Source organism: Crocodylus porosus, unplaced genomic scaffold (assembly GCF_001723895.1).
Source record: "Crocodylus porosus isolate Cpor-Errol unplaced genomic scaffold, CroPor_comp1, whole genome shotgun sequence".
NCBI lineage: Eukaryota > Metazoa > Chordata > Crocodylia > Crocodylidae > Crocodylus > Crocodylus porosus.
In genome coordinates, this window is record NW_017728918.1 from 50302761 (window position 1) to 50325045 (window position 22285).

The 22285-nt window shown below is 41.3% G+C and overlaps 1 protein-coding gene across 1 annotated transcript in view; it reads right to left on the reverse strand.

Moving 5' to 3' along the window:
* Positions 1–22285, reverse strand: part of LOC109311767 (protein eyes shut homolog) — a 144259-nt gene that overhangs the window by 46478 nt on the left and 75496 nt on the right. Inside the window, exon 3 of the mRNA XM_019537598.1 lies at positions 13322–13443. Coding sequence (XP_019393143.1) covers positions 13322–13443 — 122 coding nt within the window. The remainder of the gene's footprint in view (positions 1–13321; positions 13444–22285) is intronic.

The following is a 22285-nucleotide window of genomic DNA, read 5'->3' on the forward strand; positions in this document are numbered from 1 at the left end:
GAAGGCTGAGGGGGGATCTTGTGGCCTGTTATAAACTAGTCAGGGGGGATCAGCGGGCATTGGGGGAGTCACTATTCCCCCCTGCAATGCCAGGAGTGACCAGGAATAAGGGTCACAAGCTGGCAGAGGGCAGGTTTAGGTTAGATATCAGGAGGCGCTACTTCATAGTCAGGTCGGCTAGGATCTGGAACCAACTTCCAAGAGAAGTGGTTCTGGCTCCTACCCTGGGGGTTTTTAAGAGGAGGTTGGATGAACATCTTGCTGGGGTTGTTTGACCCCAGTATTATTTCCTGCCATGGCAGGGGGTCAGACTAGATGATCTACTCGGGTCCCTTCCGACCCTAGAAACTATGAAACTATGAAAAAAATGTAGCCTTCCCCTTGCCCTCTTATTATTTCTCCCAGGGCTCTGTGTCACATTCTGTCTCTGTCTTTTTCCTTAGTCAAAAATGTCCTAGCTTTTACTCCAAAGATTTTAGATACCGTGTCCCTTCAAATGATTGACAGATCTCTCTCTTTCACCCCAGCTTCTCAATCTCTGAGAAATCACACGTCTTCATTTGCCCTTCTATCCTTTTCTCTTAAAGAATGCAATGTTACGTTGGAGTATTGAGCCCTGAGAAAATGAGAGACACAAGAGTACCAAACACTGTTCTAAAAGGCTAGCAAGGGATTTTTCTGACACTGGGGAATCCAAGTTCAAACCATGCATCATTCCCCCTCCCTTTTCTGTGGAAGAGGCACAGAAGGATTGCTGTTTGCATACAATACAGTTCAGTGATTGTATAGCAGGGAAATAATTTCTAAACCAAGTAGATTACAGATCTTAGTACCTTACAGTAATAGCCAGTTGGTACTCATCCATCTCCTAACATAAATGTGTAGAACCAAGAGATGGGAGGCTTATGGATGCTTTTGCTTCCACTCCTCCACCTCAGTTCTGCCAGTTAAGTCAAATATATTTTCAGTGGCATGCCTTTTTCTTTTGTTAAGCCCTTTCTTTTAGGCCCTTTCCTCCTCGAGTCTTTTATGCCCAGAACTCAATTTCTATTAGTAGTGGACACAGAAAGGAGGATATAGTGGTGTGGATGTGCTCCCTATTGCCACTGCTGTCCCTGGCAGATCCAGATGCAGGGGGAGTCCCAGAGCTGCTTCTAACCCTCTTTAGCCAGGGGTTGCAGCTGTATGAGGTTCAAGACATGGTGGAAACAACAGCAGCAGTGTGCAGGTACTTTTTTCCAAAGCCTGCTCCCTGCCTGCCCCCTCCCACAGGGGTCTATCTTTGGCCAGAAACAGGTGCTAAAAGGAAGAACCTGCACACCCCTGCCACTGTCTCTGGCTGAAGCAAGTACAGGGGGAGCCCTAGACCTACTCCTGCAGTAGGAATGACTGTGTAGGGAGAAACATTCACATATTTGTACTTCCCTTACTCTGGAAATGTGTCATCTGTTAGTTTATTAACGGGGAGGTTGGGGGGGGTTAAAGAAAGTTCACATACATGGTGGATATGGAAAGCTTCTGAGACTGCATGCATCTCAAGCACCTTGCTACAAAAAGAAACTATCACTGCACATACACGCTTAACCTGCATCCACCAAACTGAACATCTCCATGGCTCATCAGCTGCTTTTGGATGAAAGGGGAAATAAAACATTTCTTTTTAATGTTATCCCTCAATGATTTTCAAGGACGAATTCTGTCATGCAGGAAGAATAAGTTGATACTTTATCTTGCAAAAATTCTATGCCATAGATTGTTTGTTTGTTTTTTAAATTTCACATTTTATTTCTTTTATGAGTAAAAATATTGCTGTGTTTTCCAAAGACTGTCCTGGGGCAACAAAACATTAGTTGCTGTTTAGTATGTTTCACTGAAATGTAGAAAGGCCTTTGGCAGCTAAAACCTTGGATCCAGTTTCACATGTAAGAGGAATCATGGCATGTATTTTTGGTGGTTTGGAACATTACTCCAAATATGAACTAAAAGCATAATATTTGTGTCTGGATGCATGGGTTTCAGAGGATGTGGAGGTACAAGATGGACAGTTCTCTTGTTTGGTGATTCACAAATTTGTTTCAGATACATTTTGAAATCCTCATTTCCACTACCTAACTCCTTGAAGATGGTCCAGAGAAGAAGTTTGTGTGGGACCCTATACCAATATATTAACAAATAAACACCAAGTTAAAAGTAAAGGCCAGTCAGATGCACAATAGCCAAATCATGAAACAGTTCTGCAGTAATTTGAGGAAGAGCTGGCCAAGGGACCTACAGGAATTGCCAGGAAAAACAGCCAGATGCTGCTGGCAAAAAGTGTTCCAGAGTGTGGCATCTGGGACCTGTAAGTGCCATATAGTTCCCATCTGCGGCTGAAGCTGTTGACTGCTTCTCAGGAAGGGAAAGGAGAAAGAAAGGGGACAGCAACAGTCCAAAATAGCACCAGTGACAACAGAAGGCAGGCTGAACTCAGCATTCAAATTACATTATATATTCCAATTTATTGTCATTTCTATGATGCTGTGAAAAATCCAGTTGTTTAAGAGAGAAACATATTTTAGGCATATAAAACTCAAAGCCATATATGCATGTGTGCATGTGCATATTAAGGAATTGTTTTAACTTTCTCTTTAAATATGGTTTGTCTAGTACAGAACAAAAACAATTTTTTGTTGCCCTGCTGTGTAAACATTGCAATCAAAGCCCAATCTTTTTCTTTCCCTAGGGTTTTTTTTTTTTTTTTAAATAAATCAGGACAGGAGCTTATGGAACCTTCCAGAATCCTAGTCATTTAGGGTTATCTATATATGAAGTATTTATTGTTGAGGATACATATGTTCTACCATAGGAAAACTAGCTTTTGATTTTGAAGAGCTGATCTGGATTTAAATGCCAAGAGACAGAAAAGAGTGTAATTTTAGAGAAAATACATTATAGGTTGGACTGGACTAAGCTTGAGCACAAGAGAAGCAGAGTACAACTAACTATGTGAGATAACATAATTGCAGAGATTGTAAATTGGCAGAAAATGAATATCAGAGGAAATCTAAATGAGTAAAAGTAGGCAAGAAGGTGTTATTATGGCTACTAATTTAAAAAGTGTTGCTAGAGAATAAAAGCATGGTTCAGGATAAATGATTCCTCAAATAATTCAGATATGAAGAGTAAAAGGTTGTGAAATTCAGAAAAAAAAGAAAACAAAACAAAACCCAAGGCTTCCATTACAAATCTGGCAAAAAAAAAAAAAAAAAAAAAAAAAAATCAGATTACTCATGGTGAACTAATAAATTAATATCTTCTGCAAGATAGTCCCTGGCAAACAACAAGAAAAAGTTTAATGCATAGTAGGCACATCTACACTTGCATTTACTCCAGCCTAGATTTACTGTGCAGTAAACTACTTCACAGTAACTGTTTTTGGGTAGGTATCTACACATGCAGAAATTAGGAAGTCTGTTTGCTCCTTTTTCCCTACAGCCCTACAATGTGGCCACCAGGGGGAACTCCAGGTTCCCCTTGCATGCTAACCCAGAGGCTGGCAGGGAGCAAGCACTAGGCCATCATATCCCAGAAGTGGCCCCACAGTTACAGAGCTGTTGCTGGGAGATAAGGGTCTTCTAGCCTGCTGCTCCCCGAATTGCGATGGTGGAGTGGGGTCTGAGAGATAAAGATCTCCCAGCCTCCACTCCACAATCATGATCTGGGAGCAGGGGGCTTGGAGCTCCCTGCTACCTTGGCATAGTCCTCACTTGGGCTTATATGGCAAAGCCTGCCCTGGCAGCAGGTAACTGCTGGAGGCAGGGAGTTATCTCCCACCCCCTGGTGGATGGCTGACCAGGAGCTCATTTGGCTCCTGGCCAGGCACCTACACAAGCAATACAGCACCATTACTGATGTTGAGTAAATTTGCTACTTGCATTTGCAGATAGCAAATTCACTTGGGATTAGGGAGATTTACTGTTAAGTAAGCATGTGCACAAGTAGATCCATGTGTTTCCTTTACAGTAAGCTATGCTAATTCACAGTTAAATGTCTCATGTAGATGTGTCCCCCATGTGAACAGTATACATGAATAATGTGTTTGTCACAGGACGGGAACCTAGGAGCAACCGTGATCTCTCCTGGCACCCCCTACCCTGCCAAGTTGGTGTCAATGCACCCTTGTTCTCACCCACCATGTCTTTGATGGTATCAGTGTTATGGGGGGCTGCCTTTTTGACCCCTTGGACATGGTACCCCAGATGTATCCCAGTCTGTGCCCCATCTTAACTGTCTCCGTGCACTAAAGCCTTAAGGGCTACACGTGGCTCCTACCACCCCGATACCATGCCCCACGCCTCGCAGATGTACTGGCCGTTGTCTAGGCAAAACGCTTACCGCGCCCTCATGGCGGCCCCTTGCTTGCCTTGCTATAGCCCGTGTCCCGTCTGGGCTCATCGTGATTGCCCATGCTCCCCGCGGACGCTCCCTGATCTCTCTCTTCTCAGAGATGCCCACACTCCCTGTGGATGCTCTCTGGCCTCTCTCATGGCTGTGCCCCACGGGGGCTCTCTTTCTCAATCCCGCCCGCACTGAGGCCCTGCCTCACGAACAGGGCTCAGGTGGCCGTAGACCCCAAATCCCCTCCCTGGGGCTTCTATTCCTGTGCGCCCTCCCTGGGGCTTAATGCAAGCACCCTCTAGGCTTCTCGCCGGTGCCCACTCTGGTGCTCCTCACAATTGGGGCTCAGGTGCCTGGCCCCTAAATCCCCTCCTCGTGTCTATGATTCCCATATGGCTTAGGCCGCCTCAGCCTTACCTGGCCCTCAATCCACTGGGCCCCTTCTCAGGGCTGGGGTCAGTGCACTGGGGTCCCCACACCACTGTGGAGCCCCTAATGAGGCCTCCTCCAAACCCCTATTAGCCTCACCCGGTCCTCCGGTGTAACAACAAACAACCAAAAGCATTAACGAGCTTATCGGCTTCAACTCAGAACTAAGCCTCCTGGCTAACTGCAAACTCTAAGCCACCTGACTAATCATCAATCAAACCCTTACCAGGGCTTTCTCCACCCAAGTCTCAAACCAAAGCTGTTCGGACCATCAAGCTTCTCTAGGCTGTCTACTCTAGCAGAGCTTCTTCTCCCTCGGAAGTTAATAGGGAACTGCCTCAGCCTGGGCTTGTTTATGTAGGCCTGGCCCTGCCCCCTTCTGGTCAGCTGACCAAACTGTGGTTGCCCCAGGAACTGGCACCTGTAACTTTTTAGGAGCAGGGCACTTTAGTGTCCTGCAACAGTGTTTTTGGCTAATCTATATTGGTAGCATGTTAGATATTTGCAATTGGGAAAGGCATTCAGAAGACCACCGTATCTTGTCCAAGTATCTGGACAGAAATGCATATGCCAATCTTTGGATAAGCCCTAACACTTGTCAAAATAAGTAAAACAATCTGTAGTGTAGTGTAGTGTAACAGTAAGACAGGAAAAGGGCAGGCTATTCTGCAGTTTTTGTGACCTCTAATCTATTAGGAGAGGCTGCTTTTGGCAATTGGAAGACAATGCATCTTAACTCTCAGATTATTTGCAAAGGCACAGCAATTGAATTTGGAAAAAGCAGGAGGTCTTTCTTTTTACAGAGCTGTGACTGATGGGATGTGGTAGTCACAGTTTGGGGAGGATAGTCCCTCTGAATGTAGGCTCCAAGGAAGTTTAGATTAGTCAGTCATTTATCTCACATGCTCCTGGTGAGCCAGTTAATGATTTTATTGATCTTCAGCTGTGTTTAATGTCTCATAATTTTGTTGGATCAGACTGTTGCTGTTTTTCACTAATATTTTAAGGATGCTAATACAGAAAAGGGCTTTAAATTATTCACAGGGTAACTCAGAAATTGTATAATAGTAATAATTAGGGATAGGCTTGAAGAAAAAAATATTCCTTTGAGCACTTACTCAACTTTGTTGTGAACTGGGTACAAAAAGAGGTGATAATAATTCAATATTATTTGGATAATTATTTGAACCTTGATAATACAATCTGTGTTTTAGCAAGATACTTAACATGGATGAGTATGAACATATAAGATGGCCTAAACATTTTCATCCATATGCTTCTTCTAAAGTTTATGAAAGGGAGGACATGGGATATTGTTGGGAAAAGAGCTGAAAGGCTGTTTAAAGGGAATGAATGAAGTTATGCAGTAGCCTTTCCTGCCATCATATAGAGTATCATATATAACTAATAGTCCTGCTAAGCAGTTAGGGAAATGTGCAAAGTAAGTGAAAGAACTAACACCTGTTATTTTCCAGAGTCTGTACAAGATTTGTAACAAAGTTCCAAGCCACTACTAACTTATTCTGGCAAGGGAGACCCAAAGGCCTTAATTAGGATATGTTGTTTTTAGGACAGAATGAAAGGTATTTCAGAAAAGCCAGGAAAGTAGGAATTAGTAACAACTGAGAAATTGCAACTGGTCATGGATGCATCTGGCTGTAAAAGCTTGGAGGCATAATTTTAGGGTTTATGATCTGTTGAGAATTAGAAAGTGAAACATAGGGTAGAGAAAATAAATGAATGGGACAGTACTGAAGTTTCTTTTCTGTCAATACTAAAACCAAGAAGAAAAAAGACTCTTTCTCAACATATGAACTGAACAATTTGTTTTGTAATTAAAAATGAGTACAGCATTCATCTTGATTGTACATTTAGTAACTTTTTTATATTTTAGATGCTGATTAATTAATATAAACTTCATAAAACTATACTTGCTTAATATGTGTCATCAAAAAATGTGTGGGCTTTCTCCCTGTCAGTAGTGTCATTTCATCTCAATAGCAATGGAATCAGATGAATGAAAGCATTCAGTCTTGAATACTTGTAGATCCTTTAACTGTAACAGCAAAAGGCTTGGTACAAAAATCAATTGGGCTAAGTAGATAAGGCTCTTATCAGAAAGATTTAAAGAAATGTGTAACCTTTCATGTAGATGGTTTGATTTATTCATCTCCAGTGTCACAAAGTCTAGACATGTTAGTTTTTTAAAATTAAGGGGAACAGCAGGATTCATTAGTAGCCAAGAACTACAAAAAAGGATACTAACATATCCCATCTTGAATTACTGCACAAGAATTATTCTGTGATTCTTGAAATAGTGTTTTCAGCTTACTTTGACAACCACTAAGGGATAAATAAGATACACAGCATCAGAAAGTGTTAATATCTGTTCCACTAACTCATAAAACTCATGGTTAATAATTAGCTTTCGAGTATCAATTTTGGGTGCCCAATTTGAGACAGATTAGAGTTTCTGGTTTTCAGAAAGTTTATAGGACTCATCCTCTGAAACCCAGGCCTTTTCCAATGTCCCAGAGTATGTCACCATATTTAAAAATCTACTATGTCACAAATTGCTTTGAAAATAATGGCCACACTCTGTGGAATTTAACATCATAGCTATGCAGTAATAACTACTGTAGTCAACTATGTTAACATTTGTCTGATAAACTGCCAACATATAAAAACAGTACATTTTTAGTGCAAAACTTTCAGCCTTCAAAATAAGAAGTGCCATATTATAACAAATGATTTATTTCATTTTAGAAGAAAAGAATATGACAGGAAAATGGCTTACTGATAAAGGAGCAGTTAATAAAAAACTTGATGAACATGAGATAGGAATTCTCATTTCTACATCAGAGTAAACATGCAATTAACAGGGTACCTTTACTTCCTTCAGGTTCATTTACTTCGAGGCATCACCAACACACTTAGAGGCTTGGGGATGACCCTCTCAGCAGCACTGTAGCAGAAAGGGATCTTGGAGTCATAGCTGTCTCCAAGAGGAACATAAGTTATCAAAGTGATGAAGTGATCAGTAAAGCTAAATGCACCTTATCATGCATTAGCAAGTGCATCACAAACAGGTCCAGGGAGGTGCTCTATGCAGCAGTGAGGCTGCAGCTGGAGCACTGCATCCACTTTTGGGTGCCATACTTCACGAGGGATGTAGATAACCTTGAGAGGGTCCAGAGGAGGGTCACTCATATGGTTAAGGGCCTGCAGGTAAGGCCCTACATGAAGAGATTGAGAGACCTTAATCTCTTCAACCCCCACAAAAGAAGGCTGAGATGGGATCTTGTGGCCATCTACAAATTCATAAAGGGAGATAGCAAGAGATAAGAGATACTCTTTTTACCAAGGCACCCCTTGGAGTAACTAGAAATAAGAGTCACAAACTGACAGAGAGCATATTCAGGTTAGACATCACAAAGAACTTCTTTCTGGTAAGGGTTGCCAGAATCTGGATCAAGCTTCCAAGGAAGGTGGTGCTCTCCCCTATCTTTGGGGTCTTTAAGAGGAGACAGGACAAGCACCTGGCTGGGGTCATCTAACCACAATGCTCTTTCCTGCCTGGGGCAGGGGGTTGGACTCAATCTGCTGAGGTCTCTTCCAACCCTAATATCTATGAATCACTGTAAGGAACTAGGGTGAAGGTAGTCTGACCTAATGGTTAGGCCACTGAGGGGAAGCAGGGCCTGGGGCTGAGTCAAAGGGCAGGATCCACACACCAAATCCAGAGGGAAACACAGAAGCAAAGTCCACAACGCAGTTCAGGTTCAGAATCTAGGGGTCATATGCTGAATACAAATCCAAAGAGAAATCCATAGGGTGAAGTCCAAAAACAGGTTCCAGTACAGGCACGAGACATGTGGGTGCAAGCTTGCTGTGCCCCCACTCCCCCAAAGCTCCCCAGCAACCCCCAACTTCTGCAGAGCACCCCTGCCGACCTCCAGTAGCAGCCAAAGGTAAGCGGGGTGCCCGGTGGGAGGGACTAGCCCCAGCTTAGCCGCGGGGAGGAGGCTAAGCCGGAGCCCAGGAGGGTCTTACCCTGCCCTGGCCCCTACTTCGCCCAGGACCCAGGGAGCCACGTGACTGGAGCCACACGAACAGGCTGCATAAACAGGTGTATTTGTCTGCCCAGCACGTGAGTTAATGCAGAGTTTGTGCAGGAGGGTGCATGGGAGGGCCTGAGGCCCTGCCTGTGAGCCCCCTAGGGTAGGCATTCCCAGATGTAGCCAGCCTACCAGCGGCATGCCACAGATGGGCACACACCACAACCTGAGGGTTCCCTTGGGGCCTGCAGCTTCCCCCTCTGGCTCCTCAGAGGCCTCCACCCAGATGGAGCCAATGGTTCCAGGCTCCACACAGATGGAGCTTCTTGCTCTCAGCTGTGGGGGCCGCCTATCACTTTCAGGCTCTGGGACCCAGGAGGATGGCCTCCTCCCCTTGTGAGGTCTGCTCCCTTTTGGGGTCTCTGGCATGCCAGCTGAAGGAGCTGCAGGCTGCAGTCCAGAGACTGCATGCCATCAGGGACTGTAAGCAGGAGATCAACTCCTATTGCCAGTCCCTTCTCCCCCAGGAGACAGAAGGTAGATCATGGTCACCCTCCAGGACAAGGGAGGTCTTTGGGACCTCCCATTCTGTCCAGTTCAGGGGTTGGACCAAGGTGGTCAACAGCCCCAAGGTCCGCCGCACCAAGGTCCCTGCCCTGCTGGAACTTTGCAACAGGTATGAACCTCTTGCAGCCCCAGCAGAGCCTGCTGAGTTGCCAACTCCTGCAGGCAACAGAGGCTGTGCTGTAGCTACCAACCCCTGCTTTCCCCAAGACAGAACTCAAAGTGTTTGTCATGGGAGACTCCATCCTGAGGGGGACTGAGGGGACAATTTGCTGTCCTGACCCCTTAACCCAGGAAGTCTGTTGCTTCCCAGGAGACTGAATTCAAGTCATTGTGGAGAAGATCCCTGGCCACCTCCACCCCACTGACCACTACACTATGCTCCTTATCCATGTGGGCACCCATGACATGGCTCAGAGTGCTCCTAGCACTACAGGGTTTTGGGAGTGGGGCTTAAGTGTCTGGGGGCACAGGTGGCATTTTCTTCAATCCTCCCAGTCTTAGGTTATGAGCCAAGGAGGGAGAGGAGGAGCCAGGTAGTGAACCAAAGACTGCGGCACTGGTGTCATTGGGAAGGCTTTGCCTTCCATGACCACAGTCTGCTCTTTGGTGAGAGAGGCAGTGAGTTGCTGGGAAAGATCCATTCCCTGCAGGTCTGTACCAGTGCAGAATATTCCTCCTTGGAGGTGAATCCTATCCTCCATTCTTTGTAGGTCTTTCTTTTTAGACACAGGAGGGCCTGTGCTATGGGCCTCTTCAGCCTGGAAAAGCACAGACTCAGGAGCAATCTGATGGCCACCTAGAAATTTATAAGGGGTGTCCACTAGGATATGGGAGAATGCTAACAATTATAAAGTCCAGCAAGACTATTTCAGGCTGGACATAAGGAAGAATTTCTTTACTGTCTGAGCCACCAAGGTCTGCAATAGCCTGCCATCGGAGATGATTCAAGCACCTACTTTGAGCACCTTCAAGATAAAATTGGATGTTTATCTTGCTGGGATCCTATGACCTCAGCTGACTTCCTGCCCCTGGGGCATGGGGCTGGACTCGATGATCTTCCAAGGTCCTTTCCAGCCATAATGTCTATAAAATCTATGAAACAAAGCCAAACTGGATTCTGGGTCCAAGACCAAGAACCACAGGGAAATGCAAAGCCAAAGTCAAGAAATAAGTCAGAAAACAGTGTCAGGAACCAAGCCTCAGCAAAACTGTTGACTGGCCTGCTCAGAGTCCCTGACAGTACTGGGCCCAGTATGGGCTGCCTGATCAGTGTCCCTGACAGTCACACCAGTTCTTAACAGCAGAAAAACAACTGAGGACATGAGCAGACCTAGAAGTTTGAAAAGCGGGGGTGCAGATGGTGAGGTTTATCATCACATAAAAAACAACCCATGTTTTTCTCCAGTTAAAATTAAATTAGATCCTTTACTAAGGCTATATTATTCAATTTAAGATTGAAGCAAAAACAAATATAATTTCTTTGGAATGAGTTAAACACAATCTGTAGGACAGTGATATAGGAGCTTTATTACCACAAGCAGCTAACAAACAGCAAAATAGGAGAACAAAGAATAGTTTGATTGGTGGAACATCAAGACCATTCAAAGGAAGAGAGAGTCATTAACACTTGTTGAACAAAAAGTTTAGACAGGCTCTGAAAGATTATAAAGAGCCATGAAACCAAGTTACTTCCTCAGCACTGCTTGACAAAAAAACGTTACTGCCAAGCAGTTGGTTTTAAACTTTGGGTGGAGCAGAAATCAGAGGGGGTGCAAGTGCACTAGTGCACCCTACCTGGATCTCCCCTTGGCTGAGGATCAGTTTCCTTTTGGAAGTCAAATTTTCAGATGTCTCATCTGAAAAGCATAATTACTTTTACTGAAATTAGATTTATCATGGATTGTGATTATAATCATCTATAATTATGCTTAGTATCGCAATTATATTATGACATACAAGAGGTAGAGTTCTGAAGGAGTGGATGAATTCCTGCTTTGAGCCATTTATTTTAAGAACATTTTGCTAGCACGGTCCAGTCCCAGAAGGTATTCTGCTAAGGATTTTCTTTTAAATAACTGGGGTCTTCATCTCTATTATAGCAGAGCACAGTGCAAGAATAAAAGAGAAATACCATTATATCTTGTCGTATGGATACAGTAGGGGGACATGACTAAACTGCAAATGCATTAAAACTCAAGGATGTTCTTGTTTCCATTCAGCTGTCTTTTCCCCAAGTAATAACCAAAACTTTCTTGAGTGTAGCACTTTTATCCTTCTCTGATGATAACAACCACAAGACCTCCAGATGCAGTGAGGATAGGTAGGAGGTATTCTCGTAGATTTATGCTCTCCAAATATCATTTTTAAATCAGGGGTTTTCTTTGGTGGAAGTTGTGTGGGATGGCATGGGTTTATGGCCCTCTACAGCAGAAGAGCAGTGCTAATAAAGCCAATATAACATAAAAGAAGTAAATAATTACATTTAGTTCATTCTACAGGTTAGTTACAAATAAACTACTTTAAAAACTTTTCATGGTGCAACAAACTTAAAAAAACCCTCATGAACGGCATCTTAAAGCTGTACATCCTTAGCACAAGCACCTGGAATACTACCATAACAAAAGAATGGGCAAATTCTACTTGATGAATAGTCTATTCACTGAAGAATGTATTTTCAGGAAAACTAACAATGTTTGGATCAAATTCAGAAAACTGTTTAGGCTGAAACAAGGGTAGGAGGTGAAGGGGAGGACCCAGAAAAATCAAACCATTTCATTTTAACAGTTACAAAATATGTTTGTTCATTTGCTAACTACAAATTGCCTTTGCATGTTTACAAGGGGTTTACAAAGACAGGGGAAGAGGGTTGTTTCAGGTCAGCTGAAATCTTTTTCAAGTTGAAGGCTTTTTTACCATTTTTTGGTTCAGTCAGCAAACAAAACAATTCATTTATGCACACAGCTGTAATCATAAGGCATATTTCACCTGTACATAAAAAGCCATAAAACAATACTACAGGACTTTCTACTGAATTTTCCTTCTGATTATATAATGCTCGCTGTACCTTAATGTTTGTTTAATGTGTTACTCTGTAGCAGGTTCTCAGTCTTGCTATGTTCACTGTATTGAACATACTGTAGCTTGCAAAAAAAGCAATGAAATAATGGAATGGTATACAGTAGCTTACATCTGTTGTGCTTTCCAGGATGCTTACCTGCTTCACTTAGAATTTACATTCAGCTTTGGAAAGACCATTTTAGTACTGATGTAAAAGATGACATTCACACACCATAATAATGAGCAACAAAAACTGACTGAAAATTGTTTTACATTGCCAGAAGAATTTTATCATATAAAAAACATTATGAATACACAACGTGCTAAACTAAAATAAAGATTTGAGTTTGAACTGAGAACAGTACTTCTTTCTACTGTCAAATCCATACTGTCTCTCATACACCTGCTTGTAATTCACAGGCTATTTTACTACTTTGTCATCTTCTTTATCCACAAGGTGGCAATAATGATACAACTAAAGGGGACTTCTCTATGTAACATGGTTCCCACCCCCACTGCCTTTACCCCAAAAATATCTCCTAGAGTTAAGGGGCACATACGGTAGAAAGATATTCCATATTTCCTTTGATGAGCTTCAGTTCCGGATTAGATTACCTGCTAAGGGTTTTGCATTGATTCATTTGTTTCACTTGCCATCTGTAATTTATTATGGCTACTGATATCAAATGAACATGTCAGGACTTGGAGCACTGTGTGCATGACAGAAGTTTTTTGTTCATCTTCATACAGTAATTCTAAATTTACCAAATGTAGGGGTGCAATGATTTGTTATTGCAGGAACCTGATCATATAACAACGTAGAAGATGCTTACTGATAGCTGTTGAAAAGATCTGTGCAGGTGCCGTTGTTTTTGCAAGGCTCTGGGTTACATTCATTGGATTCATATTCGCAAAATGTTCCTTCCCACCCTGGCAGGCAGACACACTGGTAGCTCTGTAATGAATTATAAAAAATAAATCATTGCTTTCAATTTTTGTCTTTTTGAGTACATTTGTACAGGTGCTTTTGCTGGTTGGTGTTTTCTTTGTCTTTGAAGAAGTATTCAAGTCGGTTTCCTCATTTTAAAAGTTGAAAGCCTCAGAAACAAATTGACAGTTTTGCTGAATAATATGCTGAAAAAGATTATATGACAGAAATGCTATACTAGGTAAGAAAACATCTTTTGTTGTATAATAGCATACATCTGTAATCAAGGGGAATTAAATAGTATTAAATAATAACAAAAATAAACATATGAAGGAATATGTGAGAAATAAACATTTGTCTAAAAATATCATTTACACATTGTTAAAAGACAGGACAGTTTAATCATTTTATAGTCAGTTATATCACCGTATCCCATCTATATATGATGCTGCAGGGAAAGGTCTTAAACTAAGAATCAAAACAAAGCATATTTTTGTTGTCTATATCATATCTAAAGAGAAAAGCTTGAGAACATCTGTTGAATGAATATTAATTATGGATGGGCTGCAGTGCAAACACTTCTACTCACCAGGGGCTTAATTCACTTGTTTTGATAACATGTTCCCTTCTAGCAAAAAACACTTCTTTCTACCCAAAGTTAGGAAATATTTTCAGGATAAACATGAGTAGTGCAAATTATTTCAGTGCTCCCTAAACAGCATGTTGGGATTTAGGAGAAGATTTTTAACCATATTTAAATCCATGTATAATCATGTCCATTAATACATCAAAATTATAAAACATTAAGATGTTTCAGGTAAATTTATCAAACCTGAATGTCTAAAATGAGCTTTTAAAGTCTGAATATGAGAAGTATGGTCCATATTCACCAATATTGTTGAAAACCATGGTGGCCACATAGGTAATTGTTTTGAAAACCATGTCACTTGTAATGTTATTTTACTTATTATTTTGTATAAATATATAGTTGAGTCTAATTGAGGCAGCTCAGTGTTAAAGGGTGAGACTTTCCACATGTGTGTGTGGTTATGTTTATAAATCATAAAGCAATAAAGCATATATAAGCATCATAAAGCAATAATAAAACAAGTTGGAGCATCATGTCACAACAAAAATTATCCTTATTGACTTATGAGAAATACCTATAAGAAAGCAGGAAATAGTGCTGAAAAGCAACCTCTGCAGCTGGATGAGGGCAGGAAATCTGGGAAATTGTGTAGCAGATGAACAAAAATTTGGACCTGTATAAAGATGCTGTGACTGCTATGCTTCTGACCCTATGCAGTGGGAACCCAAAAATGTGAGTCTTGAAAAGTGAAAGGAAAATTCAACAACCATTGCTATTAGATAGCTTCATCCTGCCACTGAGTTTAAGAAAGTTTTAAACAAGAGTGTGGGGCTGCTTAATAGCAGTGTGATACAGCACAGGAGTAGGCAACCACTGGCATGGGTGCCAGAGTGTGGCAGGCACAGGCATTTTGCTTGGTGCATGTGCTTCTGGGCAGACAGCAGGGAAGAGGCTGGTGCTACACTGCCACAGTGAGGATCAGGCTCCTCGTGGCTTCCCCGCCATCTGCCCTGGCATACTAACATCTTACATAACGAGGTTTCACGTGTTTTTCACATTCTGCCTGAAAACTTTGCTTAACCCCTGGTATAGCACCTGCTTGCATTCTATATACCAAAGTTTGGGTAACAGAAGAAAAGTCAAAGGAAAAAAGCAAACAAAAGAATGTAAGAAGTGAGAATAATTTAAAGATATTCTAGGTTAAAAAAAAAGTAAAAGGTTGCTCAGAGAATATATCGTGGCTTTATGCCAGTTAGATCTGGGTTAGTTCAAGATATAGCTTAAATGGGGGATAAAAATAGGCATATGGTAATTAGAGTAGAACCTATTAGGAACATTGTTTTAAATGTTGGCTTTATTTAGTAAACTTTTTTTATACTGATTCAGGCAATAGAGGATAACTTTCTCTGTTTATCTCAGAATATTTGCTCTTCAGCCTTGAACTACAGTTCTGCTGAATAGCTTATCTACAGATAAATCAAGATAAGTGCTCTTTTAAAACCCAGTTTAAACCTAGATAAGAAGTCCTTTTCCTTAACAGGCTGGCCGTCTTTGAGATTCTGAAAGACTTTAGGGTTTAAAAATTTTTTTTTTTAGTAATTTAAATGTTAAGAAGATTGTTATATCTTTAGATGAATGCACATTGTATCTATTTTAATCATTTCCTTGGTATGCTTTACCTGTTTGGTGATTTATATCTTATCTGTATTTTATTATTACATTTGCTATTAAACTGTAACTACACGCATGTTTATGAGTATCGAATGTTGGTGGAACTGGCTTTCTGAACCTTTGGAGATCAACAGGAACTCAGGGGCTTAGCAAGAGGAAGGAAAGAAATTAAATGCCCCTTGGCACCCTGCCATTTGGTTTACATCCAAATCCACTCTTCTGAATGGGCTGGGGACATTCTGTGTTTGTGGCCAGTTATGAAAAAAAAAATTACCATTGTGCCCCCACCCTTTAAATATTCTATTATATTTCGGCAGTTTGCTGCCTCTGTGCTACTAAACAGACACATTTTGCTTGTAACAAAAAAGACCCTGCATTCTAAGAATGGGGTGCAAACTTGTCGGCCAATGTTAGAAAAGCAAGTAGTAGCAGAAGAGTTACAGCAGATTGAGATGAATGTACAGACAAAGAAGTGATCATGGAATGGAAATGCCTTTTTTTATAGTGAGGGAGAAACTGCTAGATTGGGAGACCATTAAAGAGACAGACAACTTTCAGGGAACTGTGCAACGAGAAACTAAACAAAACAAAAAACCTAACAATTTTGGTACAGTCTGCACTACCACCTATCCCACATGTAAGTATCTTCCATTGTATTTGAAATTAAATTTAATGTCCAACTGGCTTTTTAAATATTTTAATGCTTTTATTGCATTGGAGCTGTTGATGTTATTGTTTGTAAAAAATGTCTCCCATCTTCACAGAATGTTCCAAACAGAGGGATTCAGAGTACCAAAAATATTAGAGAAACAAATACACTAAAAAACCTGTTAAAGACTTGTGAAAAGTTATACAATTTCTCAGTTTAAGTCTACATCTACTCCAGGCACTGGAGACAATAACTTTTTCAGTATTCAATCAGCTATTCCAAAATAGGTTACATAGACTATCCAACATGCTATGGAGCAACCAGGAAGCAACATTTAAGAAACAGCGATAATTCTCACTTCTTAGTCATTCTTAAAAAAATATGGTAGCTTTTAATTTTGACCCATCATTGAAAATTTTTGCTTGGGTATTTTATTCCTAACTATGGTATTAACATAGCACAAAAAGAAAAAAAAATGTCTCATAGCAATACAACTTCAACTCTTGGAAAACAGAGTAAAAAAAAAATAAAATAGCTGGCACTTTTGACTTTTATGTCTCTGTGCCTCAGTTCTCCAGATGAGACCCAGAGATTACAGCCAAAAGTGTCAGCTAATTGTATAGGCTTGATTTTTCAGAGTGCTACTTCACAGTCTAATAGCACTTTTTATATCCAATGCACACCTCAAATCAACTTCAATTGCAGCTGTAACTGTACAGCAGTTTTATAAATCAGACCCCATATGTTTCATATAGGGCATCCAGAAAATCAGGAACATCTATTTAGTACACTGCTGTGAAAATGTAGGTTTATCTGTCTTGTCCAGGATAATACAAAAACTCTGTGGCAGAGGCTGGAATAGGATCTAATAATCTTCCAGGGCAGCCTTCAAATTCTCTAACCATAAGATCATCCCTTCTCTTCTTTCAGTCCTCTCCCTCATTCAGTATTAAACTTGAAGCTTCTTCAACAATTGAGACAGGGTCCTGCAGACAATGGCTTCCTGCACTAAAAAGCCTTGCTCTATGCAGGGATCCTATATAGAAAAAATACAATACGTATGTGATAATTCTATATTGTATCATACTACTATTTATAAAGGGGCAAATTAAGGTTACATGCACAACCTTAATTCTGTCCTTTCCTAATTTAAGGATGTTTAACATTGCATTTTGCAATGTTAGAACTCAACCCTGTTTCACCTTTACACACCTAAATGGCACTTATGTAGCTGCATGCACGCGGGGGGGTTTTGTTTGTTTGTTTTTACTTAAGTAGCTTTTAGATTCTATTTCTATCTGTGGCAAAACATGGTCATTCAGATATATGCAGACCTATGGGAAATACAACAATGGAGAAGGTCAAGGACATTTTAGAACAGCACCTCATGGAGGCACACTTTTTTGGATTGTTTTCTTCCTCCTAGTTGCTCATATCTCCCCTTTCTGGCTGCCCAGAGAAGAGCTGCACAGTGCTTAGTGTAATGTCTAGTCCATGGCCTGGTGGTTAGAGAGGCAAATAGCCATATTAGTCTCAAGTTAGGCAGGATAGATTTGCAGCTTATAGATGAACTAAATCAGGTATACATAGCATAAACTTTTGTAAGCAGTAGGTTACTTGTATTTAATGAAGTAAATTTATTCTGCCTTTTGCCTGTGGTTAGAGTCTTCTGCTAGGCAGTGTGAGATTCATGGTGTCTCTGTTAGAGGGATGGTTAGAATCTGGGTCTCCTGCCCCAGGAAAAGTACAAAAAACAGCGGACAATTGAGCTAAAAGGTAGGAGGACCTTTCTTTCATCCCTTCTGCCAGCAAGTCAGTTTTATGCAATTATACTTTCAGGATTTGACAGCTTTGTGTGTATGCTGGGGTGATTTTATTTTTTTCCAAAGCCTACACAGCCAGAGTGGAGTCTTCTGAGCATGTTCAAAAAAGAAAGCACAGGGGAAGCATAATTATTCAAGTGATAATAGAATCCAAACTGTGCATAAGTGCCATAAATCGCTATTAGGCAGTCATAGAAGTGCCACTTAAGTGAGAAAAAGTGAAAAACTATTTAGCCTTTGGTGTTCTTTTTCTTCTCCTTTTACTTTTGCTGGTTTCTGGGCCAATTTACTCCTTTCTGCCCCACACCAGACAGTTCCCATTTTGGTCCTGCCTTACTCATCCCATGCAGCACCTTTTCTACCTCTGCTCCTGCATAACCTCCTTCCTTCATTTTTTTCCTGCCTGCAGTCAACAATGATTGGGTCTTTATCCTACCTTTTCAGAAAAACAGAGAGATGCATGAAATCATATTACCTAGCTGAAAGTTTGGAGCCAGACTGCAGTTAGAGTGGTTGGTACCTTGCCCATCTCTCATGACTTTGTGAATATCATTGCCAGTCTCTGAAATGCCTCCCAGGTCCTTCAGTACCTTGGGATGAAGTTCATCTGGTCATGCAAAATCTCTCTGACTGTATCTCATAATTTCATCTTTCGGCTTATCCTCTTCCTTATCTAGATAATTCTTATGAGGTGGCTAGTTGCTGCTTAACTTATTTTGTGAAGACTGAGGTTTAATAGCTGTTGAATAGTTTTGCTTCTTTGTATTTTCTATTAAGAGTTCCTCCTGGGTGGTTAAAGAGTAGACCCACAGGTTCCTTGGTCTTTCTCTTCTGCCCAGTATACTTATATAATGTCTTCTGGTTGTCCTGGACCTTCCTTGTCAGGTACAGCTCATTTTTTACCTTTGCCTTCCTTACTTTTTCACCACAGGTTCTTGCTATTTCCTGGTATGCTTCCTTGGTGATCTTCCCATTTTTGATTGCCTACATGCTTTCCTTTTGCATATGAGCATTCTTAGAAACTCCTTGTTTAGCCGCACTGGTGTCTTGTTGTCTTTTTTGTGCTTCCATCATGTCAGACCAGTTTCTTATTGGGCTTCCTATTCTGTGCTCTTTAGAAGCTCCCAGCACTTCTGGGTGCTTTTATGCATCAGTCCGTTTTCCTATGGCACCATGCTTATTAACTCTTTGAGTCAGGTGAAATTCTCCCTTTTGAAATACAGTATCCTAGTTTTGCTGACCTCCTGCTTTCCCCATCTCAGGATCTGGAATTTTATCATACCATGATTGCTTCCTCCCAAGGTACCCATCACCTCCACATCCTTCATCAGTTTTTCCTTACTGGTCAGGACAAGATTCAAGAGAGATGATCCCTTACTTGTATCTTCCATCTTCTGCAAGAGAAAGTTATCCTCCACATAAGTTAGGAACTAAGTATTTTATATTTGACTGTATTGTTCTACTAGCGAATGTCTGGAAAGTTGAAGTTTCTCATCTTCACCCTCCCATAGCTTTTGAATAGATTTGTCACCTCTTTTTACTAATTTGTTAGCTTATAATAAATCACTACTGTTATATTGGTGCTGCATTTTTCATTTTTTAACTTCACCCAAATGCATTCTGCTCTACTATCATCTTCCTTCTAAACCAGGGAACAAGTATATGTGTTTTTGACATACAAGGTGACACCACCACCTTTTCTCTCAATCCTGACCTTCCAAAACAAAGTGTAAACCTCAGTGTTGACATCCAGTTATAAGACTTGTCCCACCAGATCTTTGTAATACTAATCAGGTCATAGCTCTTTTCACAGGCAGCAGTGTCCAGCTCATTTTGTTTATTCCCCACACTTTTCACATTTGTATACATATACTGGATGTATTTTGCATTTTGACCTACTTGCTTCACTTTTGTACCACTTGTTGCTGTCCTGTGGTTCTCTGGCCATTTCCCAGAGTTAAGATGGTTCTTCTAATCGTTTCTCCTCTGAATCGTATACTCTGCTGCAGGAAGGCTTTGTTCACCATCCTACATGAAACCTAATTTAAAACCCTCCTTATTAGGTTGGCCAGATGACATCGAAAGATGCCCTTTCTAGTTGTGTTCAGATGCATACCATCTCTTGATATCAGTCTTCCTCCCCAAAATATCAACCGTTGTCGAAGAATCCAAAACCTTCATACTGACATCACCATCTTAGCCATGCATTTACTTCTAGGATGGACAAGATGGACCCTACCTGGGTCCATGCCTTCCACAGGGAGAATTGATAAGAACACCACTTGTGCTCCAGGAGAGATGGCCAAACCAAACAAAATGTATATCACAAGTACTTTTGCAACTATGCAAACAGCAGGCAAGGTACCTAATCTCTTGTTGCCAAGGTTAAACTTTGTTTCGTATTTAATCTCTTGTACACATACCATAAACCATGCATGCACACCTGAACTGCTTCATCCAATTAACTGTAACTGGTAAGAAAGTTTCATTTCATAACATTTTCATGTTTTGCCCCTTCACAGCAATTCCAGTAAAGAATTAATAATTTTGTTAAGCGTTATTCAGTGTTAAGTTACTAGAAAATGGCAGCCAAACATCTGACAAATATGTAAAAGGTTCATATCACACAACAATAATCTGAATTATGAACATCTGATTGTGAAACCTATGCTTCATATTTGTAGCTTAAAACAGTTTTATCATCATACAAATATGGGTTCAATCTTGTTTTGATTGTTCCATGCCTGTCTGGAAAATGTTAACACAGTTCCATTTTCATTTTATCATACTTTATGTGGAGAATTTTGACTTTTTGATGAAATAGACAATAAAATAAAAATTGCTTGAAAACAGACACATTTATGCAAGAATCTGAAATATATGGACTCAGATGGTACAGTGATGCTATCTGGGAGTAGCAGTTCAAGTCAGTTATGCTCCCAGTTTTCCTTATGAACTAGATACTTTAGTCTGGCCATCCCTCTTATAAATGTTTCTGCCTTTTGTTTAAGATAAAACATGTGTCTCAAAATTCTTTGCCCATGTTAAGTGATGTATTCCAGTGGGAGAGCTAGAAGGACAAGAAGAAGTCCTTTTTTAAATACATAAGGGGCAAAAAGAAGGTTTTGGGTAACGTGGGGCCCCTGCAAGACACACTAAGAAATTTGGTCATCACACCAGACTTCTTTGCCTCCATTTTCCTGAGCAGGAACCAGATCAGCCCCCCACTGGGCTTCCCTGAGGCCCCAGGGGAGGCGCACCTAGGCCAAGGGTCAGTGAGGGTCTAGTGAGGGAACTTCTGGAGGGACTGGATGCATTTAAATCAGCTGGTCTGGACGATCTCCACCCCAGAGTTCTGAGGGAATTAGCTGAGGTCATTGTGGGACCCCTGGCATGGCTTTATGAGCACTCATGGTGTTCTGGTGTGTTGCCAGAGGACTGGAAGAGGCCCAGTGTGCTTCCCATCTTCAAAAAGTGGAGGAAGAAGGACCCGGGGAACTATAAGCCAGTTAGTCTTACCTTGATCCTGGGTAAGATTTTTGAGAGAATTCTTCTGGCATTATCCATGAGGGGCCAGCAGGGGAGATTATGCTTAGGGGCAACAACACGGGTTCATTAGAACCCAGCAGACCAACCTGGTGGCCTTCTACAACTAGATCACCAAATCCTTACATGCAGGGGTAGCAGTGGACATAGTCTTTCTGGATTTTTGGAAGGCCTTCAACACTGTCTCTCATCCCATTCTCATTAAAAAACTGGGGGACTGTGGTGTTGACACCTACACAGTCAAATGGGTCACCAACTGACTGGAGGGTCACATCCAGAGAGTGGTGGTGAATGGGTCATTTTCGACCTGGACGGATGTGGGCAGTGGGGTTCCGCAGGGCTCGGTCCTCAGGCCCGCACTGTTCAACATCTTCATCAGTGACTTGGATGAGGGGGTAAAAAGCACCCTGTTCAAATTTGCTTATGACACTAAGATGTGGGGGGGATGTGGGCATGCTAGAAGGAAGAAATAGGCTACAATCAGACCTAGACAGGTTACAGGGGTGGGCAGACAAGAATAGGATGGGATTCAACACTGACAAGTGCAAGGTGATGCACCTGGGGAGGAAGAACCAGCACCATATTTACAAG